The sequence below is a fragment of the Hipposideros armiger genome, unplaced genomic scaffold (genome assembly GCF_001890085.2).
Source record: "Hipposideros armiger isolate ML-2016 unplaced genomic scaffold, ASM189008v1 scaffold_133, whole genome shotgun sequence".
Lineage (NCBI taxonomy): Eukaryota > Metazoa > Chordata > Mammalia > Chiroptera > Hipposideridae > Hipposideros > Hipposideros armiger.
The window spans coordinates 423,244-442,725 of NW_017731483.1; the positions used below are offsets into that span (position 1 = coordinate 423,244).

At 41.1% G+C, this 19,482-nt stretch overlaps 1 protein-coding gene across 4 annotated transcripts in view; it reads right to left on the reverse strand.

Moving 5' to 3' along the window:
• Window positions 1-8,917: 8,917 nt before the first annotated feature.
• The window catches only part of NR4A3 (nuclear receptor subfamily 4 group A member 3), a 43,740-nt gene continuing 33,175 nt past the window's right edge, over window positions 8,918-19,482 (reverse strand). For all 4 annotated transcript variants that reach the window (XM_019649563.1, XM_019649566.1, XM_019649564.1 and 1 more), the window contains one exon: window positions 8,918-12,187. In XM_019649563.1, the coding sequence (XP_019505108.1) occupies window positions 11,940-12,187 (248 nt within the window). In that variant the 3' untranslated portion in view covers window positions 8,918-11,939. The remainder of the gene's footprint in view (window positions 12,188-19,482) is intronic.

Below are 19,482 nucleotides of genomic sequence, written 5' to 3' on the forward strand. Positions count from 1 at the left end.
TGGATGATAGACAGATACCTACAACGCAGCATGTCCATAACGAAACTCATATTTTCCCTCAAAAGCTATACCTCCTTTATATCTCAGTGAATGGCACCATCTTTCACTCAGGAGTCCAAGCCAGAAACCTGGTGTGAAAGTTTCCCACCTTTTTTTCTTCCGCTGCCATTTTCCTTGTTATGTTTTCTTTATCTCTTGCTTGGAATACAACAGTCACGCCTCTTGAGGTAAAGATTCAATTAAATAATACAACTGGAATGCACTATAAAAATGCTATGGTTTATCTTGAGTGTAGACCCATATTAACCCTGAGAATGTGGGACAATAAATTCATTTTATGTGAGAAGTTGCATCCAATAATGGGCTAAAGTGAACAAAAGGGGACCACACTTGCACAACAGTGGGCATTTTCAGTGTGTTAGACCTGGTTACAATGCTATTCATTCCACAGATATTTACTAATTTCCTACTGTGAGCTAAGAACTGTGCCTGCAGGAGGCACTTTCAAGCTATTGATTCCCTGTGTAGTGTTTTGGGTCTGACATTATGTGACATGAAGGGAATAACAAGACGAACAAGCCATGGTCCCAATTATTAAGGGGCTCTCAACTTATGTCATTCACTACTCATGTTGAATAATATCTCAGATGGCCCCATGTAATACTGAGCTCCTCCACAGACAGAGTTGCAGTCAAGTTCTTTCCAGGGCCCATTATTTTTGGACAATTAATTAGGTGCAGAGGAAAATAAAAAGTCAATCTATAGACATGTGTAGACTGTTGTCTAGAGGCAAAAATTCTTTTCTGGTGACACACAGGAGCTACCTCTTAGGGACCCGAATTAAATTGCACGCAGTCGCAGTAATGAATTCAGCCGTGTGCTCATCCCATTCCCAGAACCTCTGGCTTAATTATGAGAAGAAGACCTATTTATTCTGGGACATCACCACTTTGGTATAAATTCCTGGAAGCCATCAGAAAAGCAAAGGGAAGACCTTTCTCAGAGTCTCTTCTCTGGATTTCTGAGAAAGAAGTGTTTCATGTTTAGCCTGTCAGGTTGCTTTTAATATCAGTCCATGTATTTGTCCTTTATTTAATTCTTTTGACCTTTGGCCTTCCTATCCATCCTGAGGCCTAGGTCTCCTTGTTGGGGAATAAGTCAAACTTTCTTGTGTTTTCCTCAGATATCATCTTTCTCTGAAAACATTCTTCATATTATTAGTTACAAAACAATAGAAGTAATAATACTTATATCGTACATTTTATAAAACTCTTTTCCTGGGTTTTAGTTCACTTGATCTTAGCAGCATCCCAGAGAGTCAAGAGCTGTGAGGAACCTGAGGCTCAGAGAAGAGTAACTTGTCCAAGACCACACACTTATCAGATGACAGACATCACAAAGAGCCCAGATATTCTAACTCATATCCTCTTCCGCCATTTCACCTTAAATCCACCCAGTGGCCAAAGTAATTTCTAGCCCTGGTCCATTGCAAAATTATTCTGAAAACTGAATAAAACCATGTTGATACTGGGGGACAATGAACACTGATGTTTCTCTTGTGGATTAGCTTGTTTGTGGGACCCATGGTGCCCCCCCCCCAATTCTATAAGCCAAGGCCCCCAGGGCCTAAAAGAAACGCAGGAGAAATTCTCCAGAGACAGTGGTTCTCAATCTTGGCTACACCTTGAAAACACCTGGGGGAGCTTTAAACACTACTGAAGCCTGGGTTCTAGCCCCAGAGACTTTTATTTAATTGGTCTTCAGGACAGCCTGGCCACTGAGATGTTTTAAAAACTCACCGGGTGATATAATGTTCAGCGAGAGTGAGAGACATTGCCTAAGAGCAACGTTTACTTCCACAGGTTTACTTGTTCCCTGTAGGACCTATGGACTCATTCTCTTTTTCTCTCTCTTTTCTAAATGCTTATTCCATAATATATAGTTATTGAATAAAATCCACAAAATACAGACCAATTTTTGGAGGTTAATCATAATTATTTCCCACAGAAATAAATGCTGTTAACTATTTGATATATATCTTCCCAGACTTTTTTTCTATGTAGAGGCACATAAATAAGCCTATAATCTTTTTAAAAATCAAAATGACATACATACTGCTGTCTTTGCAATTTTTTTCTATATCAATAAGTTCAAATCAATACTATTTCCAAAGGCTTTATAACATTCCATTGTTTGGCTGTACCTCATTTTAGTCTTTAATAACAAATAGGCGTTTTCTTTTTCTCTCCATATCCACTTGCTTTCAGACAGTGTGACACTTGAAATCCTAGAATCTAGGAAGAATGATCAGATTTTGTAGTTTCTCTTGGCTTCTGAGCCACCTCGAATTTTTCTGGAAGAATTACAGTTAATTAAACAGTATGCCAATTGGAGGGGTCTTTGGGGGTTGGGGAAGTTTGGAAACTATTAACACTTAAACCCCAATAATCTTAAAGAATGAAAGAAACTTTGGGCTCTGTGACCCTCAAAGTTCCACCATGTCTTCAGTTGTTTGGGGTCTTTTCTCGTTGTTAAAGCCCAGCCAACTACATGGGTAGGCTCATTGAGGGAGTCTATGAAATAATGCTAAAAATAATGACAACTATCATTTTTTTTCTGAGATTTTATTGGGGAATTGGGCAAAGGGAACAGCCAAGTTGTTGTCCTGCAATCTTAGTTGTGGAGGGCACAGCTAGCTCAGCTCCAAGTCCAGTCACCATCCAGCCACCCATCGGCAGCTTGTGGACGCTCAGCTCAAGGTGCCGTGTTTCATCTTAGTTGCTTGGGGTGGGGGGTGAGGGGGAGGGCGTAGCCCACCATCCTATGCGGGAGTCGAACCAGCAACCTTGTTGTTAGGAGCACGTGCTCTCGCCAGCTGAGCCATCCTGCCATCTGTTGGCAGCTCAGTGACAGCTCAGCTTGGGCACAGCTCACTGGCCCATGTGGGAATCGAACCAGCGACCCTGTTGCTCAGAGCTCATGCTCTTAACCAACTGAGCCACTCGGCCAGCCCAGTGACAACTGTCGTTTGATAGCACTTTACAATAGCTAATTCTAACATAAAAATAATAACTAATTACCATTTATTAAGTATCCTTATTGAGAATCAATGTGCCAGGCGCTGAACTAGGCACCCAACATAGTCCTCTATTTGATACCTCTCTTAAGTCTATACAGTGGCATTATTATCCCCATTTTACAGATGAGACATCTAAGCCTCAATGAATTGCTTGAGTTCACTGGTTAAAACATGGATTGTGTCGTGGTTTTACTCAACATTGTATCTTGGAGCCTAGCTCAGTGCCTTGTGCTGTAGCAGAGAGTAGGCAACAATACTTAGTTGATGGATGAAGGAATACTTAAATCACATGCTGTTTCATTAATTCATACTGCCTCTGGCTGATGCAGAAATACTCTCCCCAGAGGAGATTTGCTTCCTGGACTTGCATTCTCTGGCAGTGATTACTCACATAGTAATGATTTGGTGGGTCATGGAGATGTGCCTGAGTTCTTTTCATTCTCTAGGGCAATTATCCTCAAAATGTGGTCCCTGGCCCAACAGCATTGGTGTCACCCATGAGCTCATTAGAAATGCAAATTCATGGACCCTACTCCAGACTGCTAAATCAGAATTTCTGAGCATGAGTCTCAGAAAACTGTCTAATTAAGCTTTCCAGATGACTCCAATGAACATTAAAGATGAATGTTTAGTTTTGAGAACTGTGGGGAATAAATGAATACCTTCCTGTCCCAAAACTCACAATAATAGTTTTGCTTGGATGATTGGGTGAATGGAGGAGACATTTATAGAGATTGAGAAGACTGGAGGGGCAAATTTTTTTTGTTGTATTTTTTTTAAAGATTTTTTTTATTGGGGAATTGGGGGGTTGGGAACAGTGCTGGGGAATTGGGGGAAGGGGAACAGACAAGTTGCTGTCATTTTGTTCTTCAGTCTAGTTGTGGAGGACGTTGCTTCACTGGCCCAAGTTGGCACCACCATTGCACTCTTCCCAGGCGAGTCAGATCAGTCGCCAACTTCTGGATGGCCTCTCACTGTGGCTGCTGGCTGCTCACGCTGGCTGCTAGCTACATACGGTAGCCCATGGCAACCCACTGCAGCAGGGGCTGCAGCCTACGCTGTCGCCGGCGACTCACGGCAGCCCAGCTCCAGGTTGAGCTGTTGTTCAGCATCTTAGCTGTAGAAGGTAGTGTCACTGGCTCTCATATGTGGGATCCGAACCAGGGCCCTCTGGCGTCCCAAGCCAGTTCTTAACCATCACGCCACTCAGCCGGCCCTGGAGGGGCAAATTTGAATGGAGATCACAGATTTGGGTTTGGTATGTTTAATTTAAAGTACCTGTGGGATATCCAGGTGAAGATGCCTGTAGGCATATTGGGTCTCCAGGTCAGGAGCTCAGGCGAAAGGACTGAATTAGAGAGAGATTCAGGAGTGGTAGTTGAAGCCGTGAGTAAGACAGTCCAGGATAGTGGGAAGCATTAGAGAAGAGGCAGCCCATTGACAAACCCTAGGTAACAGCATCATTTAAGGAGAGTGGGGAACTGGTGCTCGGAGAAAGAAAAATCTGAGGACATTTTTCCCTGCAAGTGACTTGCGTTGTAATGTTTTCTCATTCTCCCCGCTGGATTATAAGCTCTTTAAACACTGGGTCTGTGTAAACATTAATAGGTCCCTCAAACAAGGATACATTACTTCACAGTCTGTGAATAATCAGTGAATTCCTACCAGGATTCTGCTTTGCAGAAATCCAATGTGATCAAAGCTACCAGCAGATGTTGCCCCCAAAACACTTATATAATTTCCCAGTGGACAGTGTGGCAGATTAAAAATAAGTGAACAAATAAAAGGGATCATGTGTAATCCACTGATATCCATGCTAATCACATTAATCAGAATGAATTAATTACACCTGAAAACAGATGCAAAGTTAAATTCCTTAGCAAATCAATTCATTAAACTCATATTGGAATGCACAGTCAACAAGCTCCACGTTTAGGAACTCATGATTTGTGGCAACTTCTGATTTACTAATGAAACTGCTAAAACATTTTTAAAGGCAATTACAATTACTGTCTAGCATTTGACGGAAGGAAATCTCATCAGCATTGTCCCTTGTGTGTCAACCGTCACAATTTTCTAAAAATTTTGAGGCAAAAAATAGGCAGGCTCTACTATTTGCTAGCCTCGATTAGGGTTAATTCAATGTGTGTCTGCAAATAATAGTGTTTAATGTAATCTCTCTAATTACAGATAAAACGCATTTTCAGTCATGCTCGTCACTGACAGTATTTTGGGATAAGTTAAACTGACAGCTGCTTTCTAAAGGAAAGGGAAAAACAAACCTTCCTTGGCACTGTGTTGATATTCTCTTTTCTCTTCTCTCTTCTCTTTTCTCTTCTCTTCTCTTCTCTTCTCTTCTCTTCTCTTCTCTTCTCTTCTCTCCTCTTCTCTTCTCTCTCTCTTCCAGCATTCAAGTTCAAAAAAATATCAAACTAGACACTCTAGCTCTTTGGAAATCATGACTTAGCCTATCTCTTGGAAATTTGATGTTTTCTAAGTTCCACCCCCATTAATGAATATCTAACTTGAATTCACTCAACGAGCATTTTCTAAGAGTTTCCAGGGAACCAGGCATTGTTCTAGGCACTAAAGAGATCAAGAAGGAATTATTCTACCAAAAGTGCTCTCCACTACTGGCCCCATGAGCCAAGTCAAGCTTCCTGCTATACTAGGCATGACAGTCCCAGAACCACTGTATTCAAAGCCTCTTCTGACTGAACTATTCAAGTCACACTATATACTGAAGGGTCAGTCACATTCTTCCTCAACCACAGCTGAGTGGAGCAGAGATGACCTAACCCATAGATTGTTCAAGGACCTCCAATTGGCCTGGTATGAAAAGTTGAGCTAGATTTATTAAATATTGACTCTCAGGAATAGGAATTAGAGAATACCAAGTAAGGTGGTTAGTGGTAAAAGTGAAATTAGAAGGTGATAAGAGAGAAACCACAAGATAGAAAGAATTACGACCATGAAGGGGCAGGCAGCATCAGGTTATGAGGTTATGAGGAAGCAGAAACAGAGGGCCCCGTTAAAAGGTGAATGAATCAAGGAAATAATGAATGAACAAATAATTGTGACCTAAAATATCTTTGGGTTTTTTGGTATCCTCAAAACATGACTGATTTACACTGAGTCGCTATCCTTGATAACCCTGACTTTTTTTTTTTAACCTATGCAGCAGATGGGCTATTTTTCTTGCATCTTGTGTGTCTCAGTTGGGATATAGTCCAGTAATGGAAAAACTCAAAATAACCATGATTTTATTAAATAAGGAGTTTTTTTCTCTCTCATGAAAAGTTTAGGTAAAAACAATCCAGGACTCAGAGAGCAGCTCTTCTCCACAAAACCCTCAGAGACCTAGATGCTTTCCAACTTACTTTTCTACAACCCCTAGAAGGAACACTTACCTCCATAGTCTAAGGTAGCATCCATGTTCCAGATAGAAGGTGGAGAGAGGGATGAACAAGAAGGGGTGAATGACACCAGCTATTGCTCAAGATAGGTTTCTAGAACTTGGGAGTTCCAGTCTTATACATGATTTGAGGGCAGAAGTTAAGGAAAAGACCTGAGTTGTACTTCTAGAGCAACACCAGAAATACAGATGACACCAGAAAGAAGTACAGCAAGATAGGCCATTCACAGAGTCAAGCAAACTGAAGTGGGACCCTGAAGCTAGGGCAAATGTGAAAATTTGCAGAATTTGAAGATCTCTTGAGAAGTTCTTTGGACTTCCCTATTTATGGAATAGGGAGTTAAAAACAATTCCTTCTAGATCCTAAGGAGAAGAGGCCACCACTAACATGTGGGTTACAATACAAATCAGGCAGAAATTCTAAGACCAGCCCTACACACAAGCCATCCTAAAATATCCCCTATTATGAGACTACTTTGATTCTTCTCCAAGTTGAACTTTCCACCCATAGAGCTACTGTCTGGGGCCAGACAATAATAATGGTGTCTCTAGAAGGCCACTGTCAAATGCCATCTGGAAGGAGAGAGTGGCATACATAGGACACAGTAACCAGATGATACTTTCACTTCCGTTCCACTGACCAGAACATATTACCAAGTCCACCCCTAGCTGCAAGGACGTCTGAGAAACATGTTTACCCTGAGCAGCCATGTTCCTGGCTAAATATTCTATTTCTATATAAAAAGGCTCAGCAGCTTCTTATAAAGTTAAACCTACCCAGTGATTCCACTCCTAGGTATTTACTCTGGAGAAATGAAACATGCTCACACCAAGACCTGTAGGTGTCTCAGTTTTGCAAAATGAAGAGCTCTGAAGACTGGTTAAACAACGTGAATGCACTTGACATCACTGAACCATACACTTAAAAATGGTTAAGGTGGTAAACTTTTATTTTACCAAAATTTTTGTTTCAAAGTCAACAGTTAGCTTTTTGTGTTATCTTTGTGCATGTAACTTATGGCAATTCAACTACAGGCCAAGTGCCTCTTATTGAGCACTGACCTTCCTGCTTCCCTGCCCATTTAAACCAGACTTTTGCCCCTAGAGTCCCCAGAGAAGGAACTTAATTCTTTTCTTCCTCCCTCCCTCCTTCCCTTCTTCCCTCCTTTTTTGGCCAAGCACCTATATTTGTACTCTTTTTTTAAGATTTTATTGGGGAATTGGGGGAGGGGAACAGTGTTGGGGAATCGGGAAGGGGAACAAACAAGTTGCTGTCCTTTCGTTCTTCAGTCTAGCCGTGGAGGATGTCGCTTCACTGGCCCATGTTGGTATTATCATTGCGCTCTTCCGGGGTGAGACACTCACTCGTCGACAATTGGACGGCCACTCACAGTGGCTCACAGCAGCTCACGAAAGCTCACGCCAGCTGCTGGCAAACCCCACTACAGCCTACTCTGTCGCCGGTGACTCACGGCAGGCCAGCTCTGGGTCGAGCTGTTGTTCACCATCTTAGCTGTAGAGGGCGCAGCGACACTGGCCCATGTGGGATCTGAACCAGGGCCGTGCTGCCCAGAGCTGGCATCCCAAGCCAACTCCTAACCAATGTGCCACTCGGCCGGCCCTATATTTGTACTCATATACAAGATGGTGCTTCACTATCTCTCACACTTTTTTCTTACTAATCATATTTTATCACTGGGGAAATTAAAGTACTGCTGAAAGGCAGGAAGAAGGGTTTGGCTTTAGACCACATGTGGCACTTAGCCTCACAGAAAATACTTCATGCACAAACTGATGAAGTAAATTATGAGATCTCTACATTTCTTTTTTTGAACCATCAACACGCACACAAATATATTTGCACTAACTCAATATGTGGTGTTTGAGGTAGAACTGAATAAAAGTTACATTAGCATTGCCCACAGAGAGGGGTTTCTAAGCAATACAGTAATAATGGCTTCTGCAAAAAGGCAGAGTACTGATCAATTTTAAGAACTCTAACCCTGATTCTCGTAAATTCTGGTTCACAAACAGTTGATATCCTACCATCGTGATATAGAAATAAATCCTTCATACCCCTAAATAATACATTTAGTCAACAAATGGCTAGCGCTACTTAAGTTGTATACAGTTGAAAAAAAAAACAGACTTTCACACACTGTGCATTTGTATCTCCTCAAATCACCCAACAGTGTTTTGCCCACAGGAAGTAGTCAATAAATGTTTATTGAATTTAGAATTTCCTTTTTCCCAATCAGTGAGGTTTAATATATTTCCAGTTGGAATGTCTATTAATTTTTCAGCATTAGTAAGCCTTTTCAAAAATCCATTTGGGGATGTGTTTAAGAGTTCACAGCAAATATTATATAAATGATTAAGGGAATGCTGTTAAATGAAGCATGCATATTCAACACACCAGTAGCCATTGATAAAATGTAATTTAATTTAATCATTTAAATTTACATTGTTAATGTACAAGAGCATTTCTTTCAAACCACAGGTTAACACACACTAAAGAGCAATGCTGTTTGAGGAGCAGAGAAACTCTGGAAAACTCTGCTGTCTGAAATGAAAGCAAGGCACTCTCCATTAACAGCTGGTGGATTCCTGATTTCTGCCCACAGAAGGCATGTTCACACTAAGAGAGCTCAAGGGAAGGGTCACCTGCTTTAATTCTCATTGTCCTCTTCTGAGCTAGCTTGGTCATCCACTCTGTATAAATTTGTGTGTCAATATTAAGACAAAAAAAAGAGAATTAAATTGATAGATGACTTGGGATGCTCTCATAGTTGTAGTAACTATGGAAGACAGAAGAACACTGGCTATAATCTCTATTTTCAGCACTAGTATCTGGACCTATAACTAAAAACCTTCTTCATTCCTTCCAGCCAATTGATATCAAGGCTAAAGAGTCTTTTGCTTAAATCTGATGGTTGGAAAAATGAAAAGTTAACAGCATTTCTCTGGGGCTCTGGTTTTTTTTTTTTTCTTCTTTTTTCTTTTGCAGACATGACAAAAAAACGACGATTGACTTTCCAATACTAACGGTGCACAAAAGGGTTATTATGTATGCACAGTGCTTCTAATTTATTCAAATTCAATTTGAATTTGGTCTGAAGCTACCTTGGATGAAATGTTAGCTTTCGTGATATTTAATAATGTTTATTATGTTTGCACATAAGCTCAAAAAATTAATGCAAAAGTACTACTTTACTCATGGTTATCATCAAGTAAAATGTAAGTATTAGTGGTTATTTTTAAAAGCCTGTTTTCCTATAGATGCAGCAAGTTAAGTAAAAAGACTATGGAAAGGAGAATTAGGTCTGAGTCTTGACTCTGGTACTAGCTGTTTGACCTTGGGTAACTCTTAACCTTCCGTTGGGCCACAGGTTTCTCCTCTATGAATTTCAGAGGGAGTGGGGTAGACCAGTTGACAAGTCAGGCCCCTTCCAAGTCTAACATTCCAAGATCCTAACATTTCAGATGCTATCATCTTGATATAAAAATAATAATCTTTCATAAAAGCTCACAAACATAATACATAACCAAATATCAGAATGACTCTTGGAAAAACACATATATGATTTGCTATCTGGGTTATCCTTTGCAGCAATTAGGCAATTCATTTGGCATTTGTTTGATTGTATAATTTAATGACAATATAAACAGCATAGTTTGTTATTTTTCCTTTAAAAAGACTAACACAAAATGATTTAAAGCTAACAAAAACTACTGTGACATTAGTTTGACATTCAAAGTTTGTTTCTTAGCAAAATGGCCAAAGATATTTTGACTTGATACAGAATATATAATATAAAGACTTTTAGACCTAAAAATCTTCAAACATTATTTGAATTTAGCAAAACATAAGCAAAATTTTAATATCAAAGTGCTAAACAGTACTGCCTTAAAAGTCACTGCAAATGAACCATAAAATAACCGCATGGGAAGTAACATTTATTGTACAAATGGTTAATAAAAAGACACATTATAAATATATATGTAACCTGCTATATTTATATATATATTTGCTTATTTAATTTCTAATTGGTGTATCCAAGTCACTGTGAACACCCCATTTAAGTACTCTGTAACTCAGCTTCCAGGAGCTGATGGTCTTGCAATAAATACAGGCAAAGCTATTACAATATAACGTGCATACAAATGTTTATACAAATAAAGACACTATGCAACAAATTATCTCGTAGTAATATGGCATTAACAGTATATAAACATACAAAAGGGAGTACGAACACGGAATGTTGAAACGCAGCCCACTAATCCTTTCTAGTACTCACATTCATACTATTTTTTAAAAAATAAGACTTGCTTACTCTCCAAAATTGTCTCTTTAACCGATAACAAAAATTAAATTATATATATTAAAAAAAAAACCTTATCACCCCTGGTGTTTACCCTGTACAATCCAGTTCCTCCTACTTATTTGCATGTTCTTAGCTAGGGATCAAACACTCGAGACTCACTCAACACTTCTGGGCTTCTGAATGAATGTGTCAGTCCGTTGCTACAACTGAAGCGAGTTTAGGGGACCCCGGCTGGGTGGATAGGACACAACCAAAACAGTTGTATGCAATCCATCTTACAATCTGAGTCCCTTTCAGGACAGCTGGACAGTCAGGGCAGGGATCTGAATCCATTGAGAATGGCCTGAAGTCTTGGATGGACCATACCTCAGAAGGGTTCTACAGAGCAGGTGGACAAAGCCTCTGCTAGGAAATTAGCATATGTCATTTGCTAACATGACTGCCTCCTTTGTATTTCTATATAAAAGGAAGGAGAGTTCATAAACAAGACTTAGTAAGACAGCACTTTAAAAATTGCACTTGTATATGGAAGCGAACAGCCATGATCATTTTGCTATGTCTGATTTATAGGTTATCCTCCATCTTTCACCATTTGTTAAAATAAAGGAAGAAAGAAATTAAGAAGAGGGAATTTCTGCCTTGTTTGCACCACATATGTACCCTTGATACAGGAAGTGTATACTAAAGGGGCCATCTCAAGACACATCCTACCCTGGCGAACAACCCTTGGCTGTTCTTGTTTTCAAATACAAAGCAACTATAATGATATTCCCCCAGAAAGTTTTAAAACAGTTATATTACCCTTTTTTTTTTCCTGCTGGGATAGCATCATCCAAAAGTGCTTTGTTAGCAATTTCTTAGAAAACCCTCATGAACTATGACACCCCCACCCCAACCCCAAAGCCTAAATATAAAACACAACCCCAACACAATACTCTGCAAGTTTTCTGGCTTTAGGTTGTAAGGAAAAGGGCCAGAAACAAAAAAAAAAGTCTTTTTCTCAGGAGCTGCTTTTCCTCTTAAGGAAGGACAGGAATGGTGGGTGTCCAGCCCTATCCCTCTGCTGCTTAGCAAGCGGGTGCCAGCAGATGAGGGGGCTCCCTGCGCAGGCTACTCCTGCTCAGAAAGGCAGGGTGTCCAGGAAGAGCTTGTCAATGATGGACGGTGGAGGCACCAAGTCTTCCAGCTTCAGGTAGAAGATGCGCTGGAGGCCCAGGATGCAGATCTTCCGCAGTTCTACCAGGGCACTCAGGACCTTGGGCTCAGTGGGCTCCAACGCCTGTCCCTTACTCTGGTGGTCTTTTAAGCTGCTTGTGATCTTGTTGCATAGCTCCTCCACTCTCTTTGGTTCTTTTAACCCATGTCGATCTGCAGGGGGATAGAAAAGGGCAAGTTTAGGAGGCCGTTACATCTTAAGAAACATCGAGGCCGGTGTCCTGTTCTGCATTTTACTATCAAAGGGCCCTCCCTCTTAAAGGTAGCTCATGCGCTTTGGTACCAAACAGCACCAGGGTCTGCATCCCAGTCTGTCTCTCACTTCTTCCCTTAACTTCTGAGCCCCAGTGTCCTTATAAAATGAGGATAATAGAATACCGAATTTAGGGTTTCTGGGGAGACCCACTTCGGTGAGCAACACGATGAACCACACAGTTTCTGGCACACTGAATGAATGACAGCATGGTTATTATTTTGCACACCTAATCCTACTGAGATCTTACAAAAGCTGTGTCAGGAGGCACCTCTTTCTCAGAGTGACTGGAACCACATCCAGGCAAATGAATGCGTGTTCTCATCTTGACAGACTCGCTTGGTGGGTGAGGCTAGAAGTGCCATTTGCGAATGCACAGGCTGCCCCGCACAACCCAATACAAAGTGCACTCGTGTTTTCGTGCTAACCAGCATTGGGAAGGATCTGGCTTTGCTTTTCCTTGTTTTCTTCCCCCTCCTGAAACACCTATTGACCTATCCCTGGCAGTCTGTACAAAATACACACGTCCTCCAGCGGTGGGGACAGCGAAGTCAAAGAAGAGGGCGGAGGCCCACAAGGAGGCAGGGCAGGTATTTTCTAAGGTAGCCAGACATGAACACCAGTATCTTATTTTTTTATAACACAATATATAAAATGATCCCCATGGTAAATATGATGCTCTCTTATTTTATGGATAAGATCAAGTGATTTTCCCAAAGTCATACAGCTGCTAAAAGCTGGGATGTGAACACAGTCGTCGGAGAGCAGATTCTGCCTTCTTGCTCCAGAGCAACGTTATACCTCCCTGTAATAAGAAAGGAGCCTGACATCCGGTACCAATTACTTTGCACTCCCTCAGCATGTAGATATCAGAGCCCCTTTCCTGAGCGAAGGCCTTGGCCCCAGTTATCTCAGTCAAAGCTTTCATCTCTCATTACATGTACATGTAAAATAATAATTCTTGAGAGATGGAAGGCATCCATCCAATGGGGAATCACGTTTTAGTTTCTAATTTTCTCCACATTAACTTTTTTTTATTTTTAGTTGGGAATATTTTTGTTAGAAAAGTTGTTTCCTTAAAGCAAAAGTCACCAGAAAAAAGTCACCACAAAATATCTTTGTTAGAAAAGTTATTCCCTTAAAGCAAAAGTCACCAGAATATCCAATACACATTTTTCTTCTCTTGCAGTAAATAAAAGGAGACCCAGGGATCAGGAGATCTGTGTTCTTCTCCAGCTGGGCTAGTCATGTATGACTTGGGTGAGTTTTTCCTTCTCTAGGCCCATCTTAAAAGCAGGAGGTTGGATTTAATGACCTCTAAGGTCCCTTCCAGGTCTGATGTGGTGTTATATTTAAGTACAACCATGAATATTGCCAGCAGCATCTCAGTGGATTGTAATTCACAGACATCTCATCTCAGTACAAAATAGTATAGAGAAAGAGCACTGGACTGGGACTCAGACAGACCCGGGTTCCAGCTTTGGTTCTGTCACTTACTAGTGGCATGACCTTATCTTCCTAAGGCTCAATGTCCATCTAGGAGAATGGGGATTACAGGGTGGTGGACACACAAGTCTTTGTTGTATTCTTCTTTCCTTTCCATGTGTCTTAAATATTATACAATAAATCGAAAGAGAAAGTACAAGTGTAGTAACCCCACCTCTCTAGGTTATGGTGAGGCTCAGCTAAGACAATGCCACATGAAAATGTTCTGTCAGCTGAAGAGTGCTACACACATGGTACCGTCAGCACCTAAGAGAATGCCCGACTCATGGCCACAACTGCAGGGTCACATAAAAGGCAATGAAGTCCCGCAGTTCTCAAGCTTTGAATGTGTGATTTTGCTTTCCCCAGGAAACTATCAGCTAATCAGTCCAGATGCAAATCTGTCCTCTGTGCTTTGTCTTTATTAAATACACAGTCCCCTAGTTTCAGTCTCAGAAGCAGCACCCAAGAGTGAACTTCAAGAGTAACCCAGCCTGCAATGGTGTCCTGACATTGTATTCCCTCCCCCGCCGCCCCGACCCCAAAAAGCAAAAAGAAAAGCAGACTGCACATTTGGCAGTGAATTTTAAGAGCCATGAAATGTTCATAGCCTCTGACCAAGTCATCCCACTCTTGGGAATTTATATGAAGGAAAAATTCAACAGAATAAAACAGCATGCATGAAGACATTTGGGATAGTTATCTATTTGAAAAACTGGGAAAAGATAAAAACTGGAAAGAATAGGGGAATCGTTAAGCACACAATGGTACGTCCACATAATGGAGGATTCTATAGCTATCAGAAAGGACAAATACTAAGGCTCTGAAGCAACCTGGAAAAATATATAGTGTCTCATTAAATAGAGAATAGAATATAAAATGGTATCTATGGCATGATTACATCTATGCAAAAATTACTCCTGCATATAGAAAAGGATGAAAGAAAAGTGAAAATATTTATGAGATTGTCAGATAACTCCTTTCTTTTAAAATCTCCAAGTTAATGCCGTTTCTATAATAAACAATGTTAGAATAGAACAAACTGGGATTTGGTCCTCTGTGAAGCCCTCTAGTAGCTGTAACATGCTCAGTCGTCTTGCTGATAGTACATTCATTCTATTAATCCTGAGATATATCAAATTAGTTTATAACCCAGGGAGGGATGCTTTTCCCAGAATCAAATGCCAGGCCACTGACTTAAGCTTTTCCTTCCTTTCAGTGCCTCTTGTCTTGCATTATATTCAAGATCCCATATTTATTATCAGGATAAAGAAATCGAGCCATGTGTTGGCCGCATTTCGGGAGGGGGTGGATTATGGAACCTTGTAACCAGACTTTCTCATGGCCAAATTCACAAAAGGTGCCTCGGAGTTTCTCCCTGCTCTCCAACCAGTTGTGACTGCTCAATAACTATGGCAACCATTATTTATTCAGTGAATTCAAGTGGAGATCGATACCTCCTGCCAGCTGGATCAACGCTGGGCCTGGAATTCCTTGAGGAATTCAGAGACACTCCTGTTAGAAGCCAAACACACCTTCGCTGTTGTGAGCAGCTACTGGATTTGTGGCTTCTTTACTTTTTACAAGGGGCTGAGATAAAATTCAGTCTCCGTGCAAACCGCTGCCAAAAGCTAGCAAGATTTCCAGATCACTAGGGAGTCACTAAGTGTCTAGGAGCTTCCTAGTAATTTCAAATTTCACAAAACTCCAATCACTGGCATTTTTGTTTACGGGACACCCTTTCTTCTTGCAGCTTGGTAAACATGGCTGGCTGCAGGGCTGATATTCAGAGAGTTCATAAATTCTGGGGGGAAATTAGACATTCGGATTTCTTCCCCTTCCTAGAGAATCACACACAGATTTTAGTGGAAGATCTTTGTCTACCATTAAACAAAACAAGCTTCTCGGTATTTGTTGCATTTTGATCAACATCATTTTTATCCACTACTTCAGTATTTTAACACAGCTTTATGTACTCAAGACTTTAAAATACAACTCACAGAGGTGGTTAAGTAATGGATTTATGTGTCATAATCATAGTCTATATGAGTTGTAAGAATCTGAGTCATTTAGTTCAAACTCCCACCTACAACAAGACTTTCCACTACAAGATACCACAGAGAATGCCAGGCACCAGCAGCCATAGTCCAGCACACCAGGTGTTCACTATTTCACCCTGATAATCAAAATATATTTAGAAGCACTTTCTATTACCCTCTTTTACCTAGATTATTTGATCACATCCTCACAATAACTCTTGAATTAGGCAAGGCAAAGATGATCTTCATTTAATAGATAAGAAGGCTAAGGCTCAGAGTGTTAAGTGACTTGCCCATGGTCAAAATGAACAAGTGGTTCATTTCTTTCACTTCAGGTCTAGAGTCATTTCTGTTATTCCAGGCTGCCCTGAAGATGATGTGAGAATGTTCCCCCTCATCCTGAGATGATCTCAACCTCCCAGTTACTCTCCTCCTAACTTTCTGTGTACCTATTTATTTTTTTATTTTTTTATTATTATTATTTTTTAGCTGAGCCATCCTGCTACCTATTGGCAGCTCAGCGGCTACTCAGCTCGGGCTGGACTCGAACCGCTGTTGCTAAGAGCTCAAACTCTTGAGCGAGCTCTTAACCAACTGAGCCACTCGGCCGGCCCTCTGTGTACCTATTTAAATAATTGATTACTTACTTCTTTCAACACATATTTATTGAGTACTTATTCTGTGTCAAGCAACGTTATAGCCACTGGGGTTAGAGCAGTGAACAAAACAGACAACACATCACACTCCCAGCCTGCATGGTGTAAGTATCTACATACAGACACTGTTGGATTCCTGTGGATTTCAGCTATCTATGCCTTAGACGTCTCTGCTACGTGAGACAGGAAGGGAGGCAGGGAAGAGGAGGAGAGAGTGTGGGGAGTGAGATGTGGAGAGGGAAGGAAAGAAAAGGGGAGGGAGGGAGGCGGGGAGAGACTGAGTGAAATAATAGAGCTATTTAGGTCTGTGCTGTGTTTTTCTCTGTTCACTTCCTTAAGATCTATTCATCCTTAAATCACAGATCAACTATTTCTTCAAGGTAGCTTTTCTCTTTTTACTTCCAGTCTAGAGTATGTTCTCCTATAGCACTCTATTTTTTTCTCTTGGAAGCATATAACAGGTTGAACACATGCTCATGTGACTATTGACTGCCTCCTCCTTTAAATGTAAGCTCCATGGGGGCTTGGGCTGTATTTGCTCACCACTGTATCTCCAGCACCAAGCCTATTACATGGGAGACACCCGATAAATATCTGTTAAATGAATATGTAAATGAAGGACCAAGGACCTATAGAATAGGATTAAATGAATACTAACTGTGTAGGTTGCTCAGAATAAAGTTACTAAGAAGCTAGCAACAGTAAAGAACTTTACAAACTCTAAAACCTACCACATCAGATGCTTTGGAACCAGATTTCCTGGATATAAGAGCCTAGCTCTGCCACTTATTAGCTGGGTGTCTCTGGGTCTGTGTTCACATTTGTAGAATAGGGCTCAAAGTGGTACCTGGCTCACAGGTTGTTGTGAGAATTAAATGAATTAATATATGTGAGTTATGTGGAACAATGCCTAGAATATAGTAAGTATTTAGATATTAGCAAGTGTTCCCTGTGACCCATACTCAGCTTGTTAGCTGCCCCTTCAAATCTGCCACTTCTCTGAGCTGGCCTGTGAATGATCCCACAGTCCTCGCCCGTCACTGCCATAATGATCTCTTAACGATTCCTCCTTCCTGGCCCATCATATTGAAGCCACTGCAAGAACTCTGGTTATTGTCTCTGGGATGTCCTTGCATCTACCTCCTCCTCTCAGCCTCATGGCCTCTGGCCCGGGTCTTCAATATCTGTTACCCAGATTGTTTAAATAGCTTTGACTGGCTTTTTAGGCCCATGTAAGAAACATCAACTCTTCTTTATGGCAAGGAGCACGGGGCGAGGAAAGGGATGATGGTACCATCAGGAGCCCCAATAAGGAAAAGCAGCTCCTCTCTTTGAGCAGGTCTCAGGGCACAGGCCAACCCAGTGACAACAATAACACAGGTCAAGCCAAAGGGGGCGCAGAAGAGGGCTCCTGGGGAGAGAGGTGTGTATAGCTCACACACCAACCAACAGGACTTCCTGCTTTGAGCTCTACTTCCTTCTCTGGGAAGTCAGGCTGCTACTAGTTCTCATGTGATATGTAACATCCTTTACTAACGGGCGGTCCCAGAGGCACTGAGCACACACCAATCAGGAAGCCACAAGTCAGTCGGCAGCCTGTGCTGAGGCTGGAAGAGTGCTTTTCAGGCTGTCTCCCCAGTGAGAGGACAAGTTCTCTGAGGGTAAGGGATTATACCCTGGCACATAGCAGATGCTCAATTAATATTTCTGTATTAATATGGATTGAAATAAGGTAGTTCTCAGGAATGTAGTCTATTTTCTAATAACAAAGCGGTGGGCTAAAAATAATTAACTCAGATTTTCCTAATTTGGGAGACTTTCTGATATTCACAAGTAACCCATTCATTCAACCAATATTTGCCATGTGCCAGACACCTTTAAATGCTAAAATAATTATAAAGATGAAAAGATTCTCCCTGCCCTTAAGAAACCCACAGTCCAGATGCATAGAAAACCACAAAGAAATTCCTTAATATGATGTATATATGCAATTGTAGGGATGCATGAACATTTTTTATGGATTCCTAGAGAGGGGAACAGCTAGCTTTTCCTGGAATTAAGACACATAACATTCAAGATAATAATAATGAAGGTTTGTCTAATATTCTTTTCTGTAAAGTACACATTAGCTCATTCAATCTTTACAAGAATGCTGCAAGTAGACATCATTATCCCTGTGAAAAATGAGAAAATTAAGATTCCAAGAGGGCAAGAAACTTGCCCAAAGTTGCAAGTTGAAGACTTGAACTCAGATCACTAATTTCTAAACCCCATGACAACCTCCCTACACCCCACCCCACCTTTTTTTAGAAAGCTATATTGCCCTGCCAAGCTTTACACTTAATTTTCCTTGCAATGGCTGATGGCTATATATGATGCAACAACAGGGTAACCAGGTAACCATTTAGAGTGAGTAGGGGAACTCTGGGAAGACAGGTGTGGGCACGGCAGGATCCGCACCTGCTTGGTCGTGCCAGGTCACTGCTTCATGGCTCTCTGCCCCTGCTTCTGCCTTCCCTCCTCTTTCTCAATTTTAGAATTCATGTTCTAATCAGACCAGGAAAAAGAGTATAGGCAGAAAAGAAAGGAGCCTCGCCTGACAGAAGACCAGGAAAAGAAAGCCACAGGGAACATTCTTTTAGCGCCGTGATGAGGAAAACGGCATCTGGGCACTCAAGAGTCCCTCCACCATCTATCTGGTCCAAACCTGCCTTTCCAATCTGATTTCCTTTTTAATTATAGGGGAAATGCATTTTATTATGAAGGTTAGGTCATCATACCAGGCCATAAGATAAATATCACATAGAATCATTCCCCCCGCCTCTAAAAATCCTTTAAATGTCCCCAAAGTGCAGCTCTCACCACCAGAAGCAGAGAGACCAGGACCCACAGTGGACTCACTCTCCTGCTCACTCCAGGACATACAGTCACTGAGTACAATAATCTGTGTACTCTTTTCATTTCTCTCTTCTTGCTACTGAGATGATATATGTGATTTAAGATATATATATATAT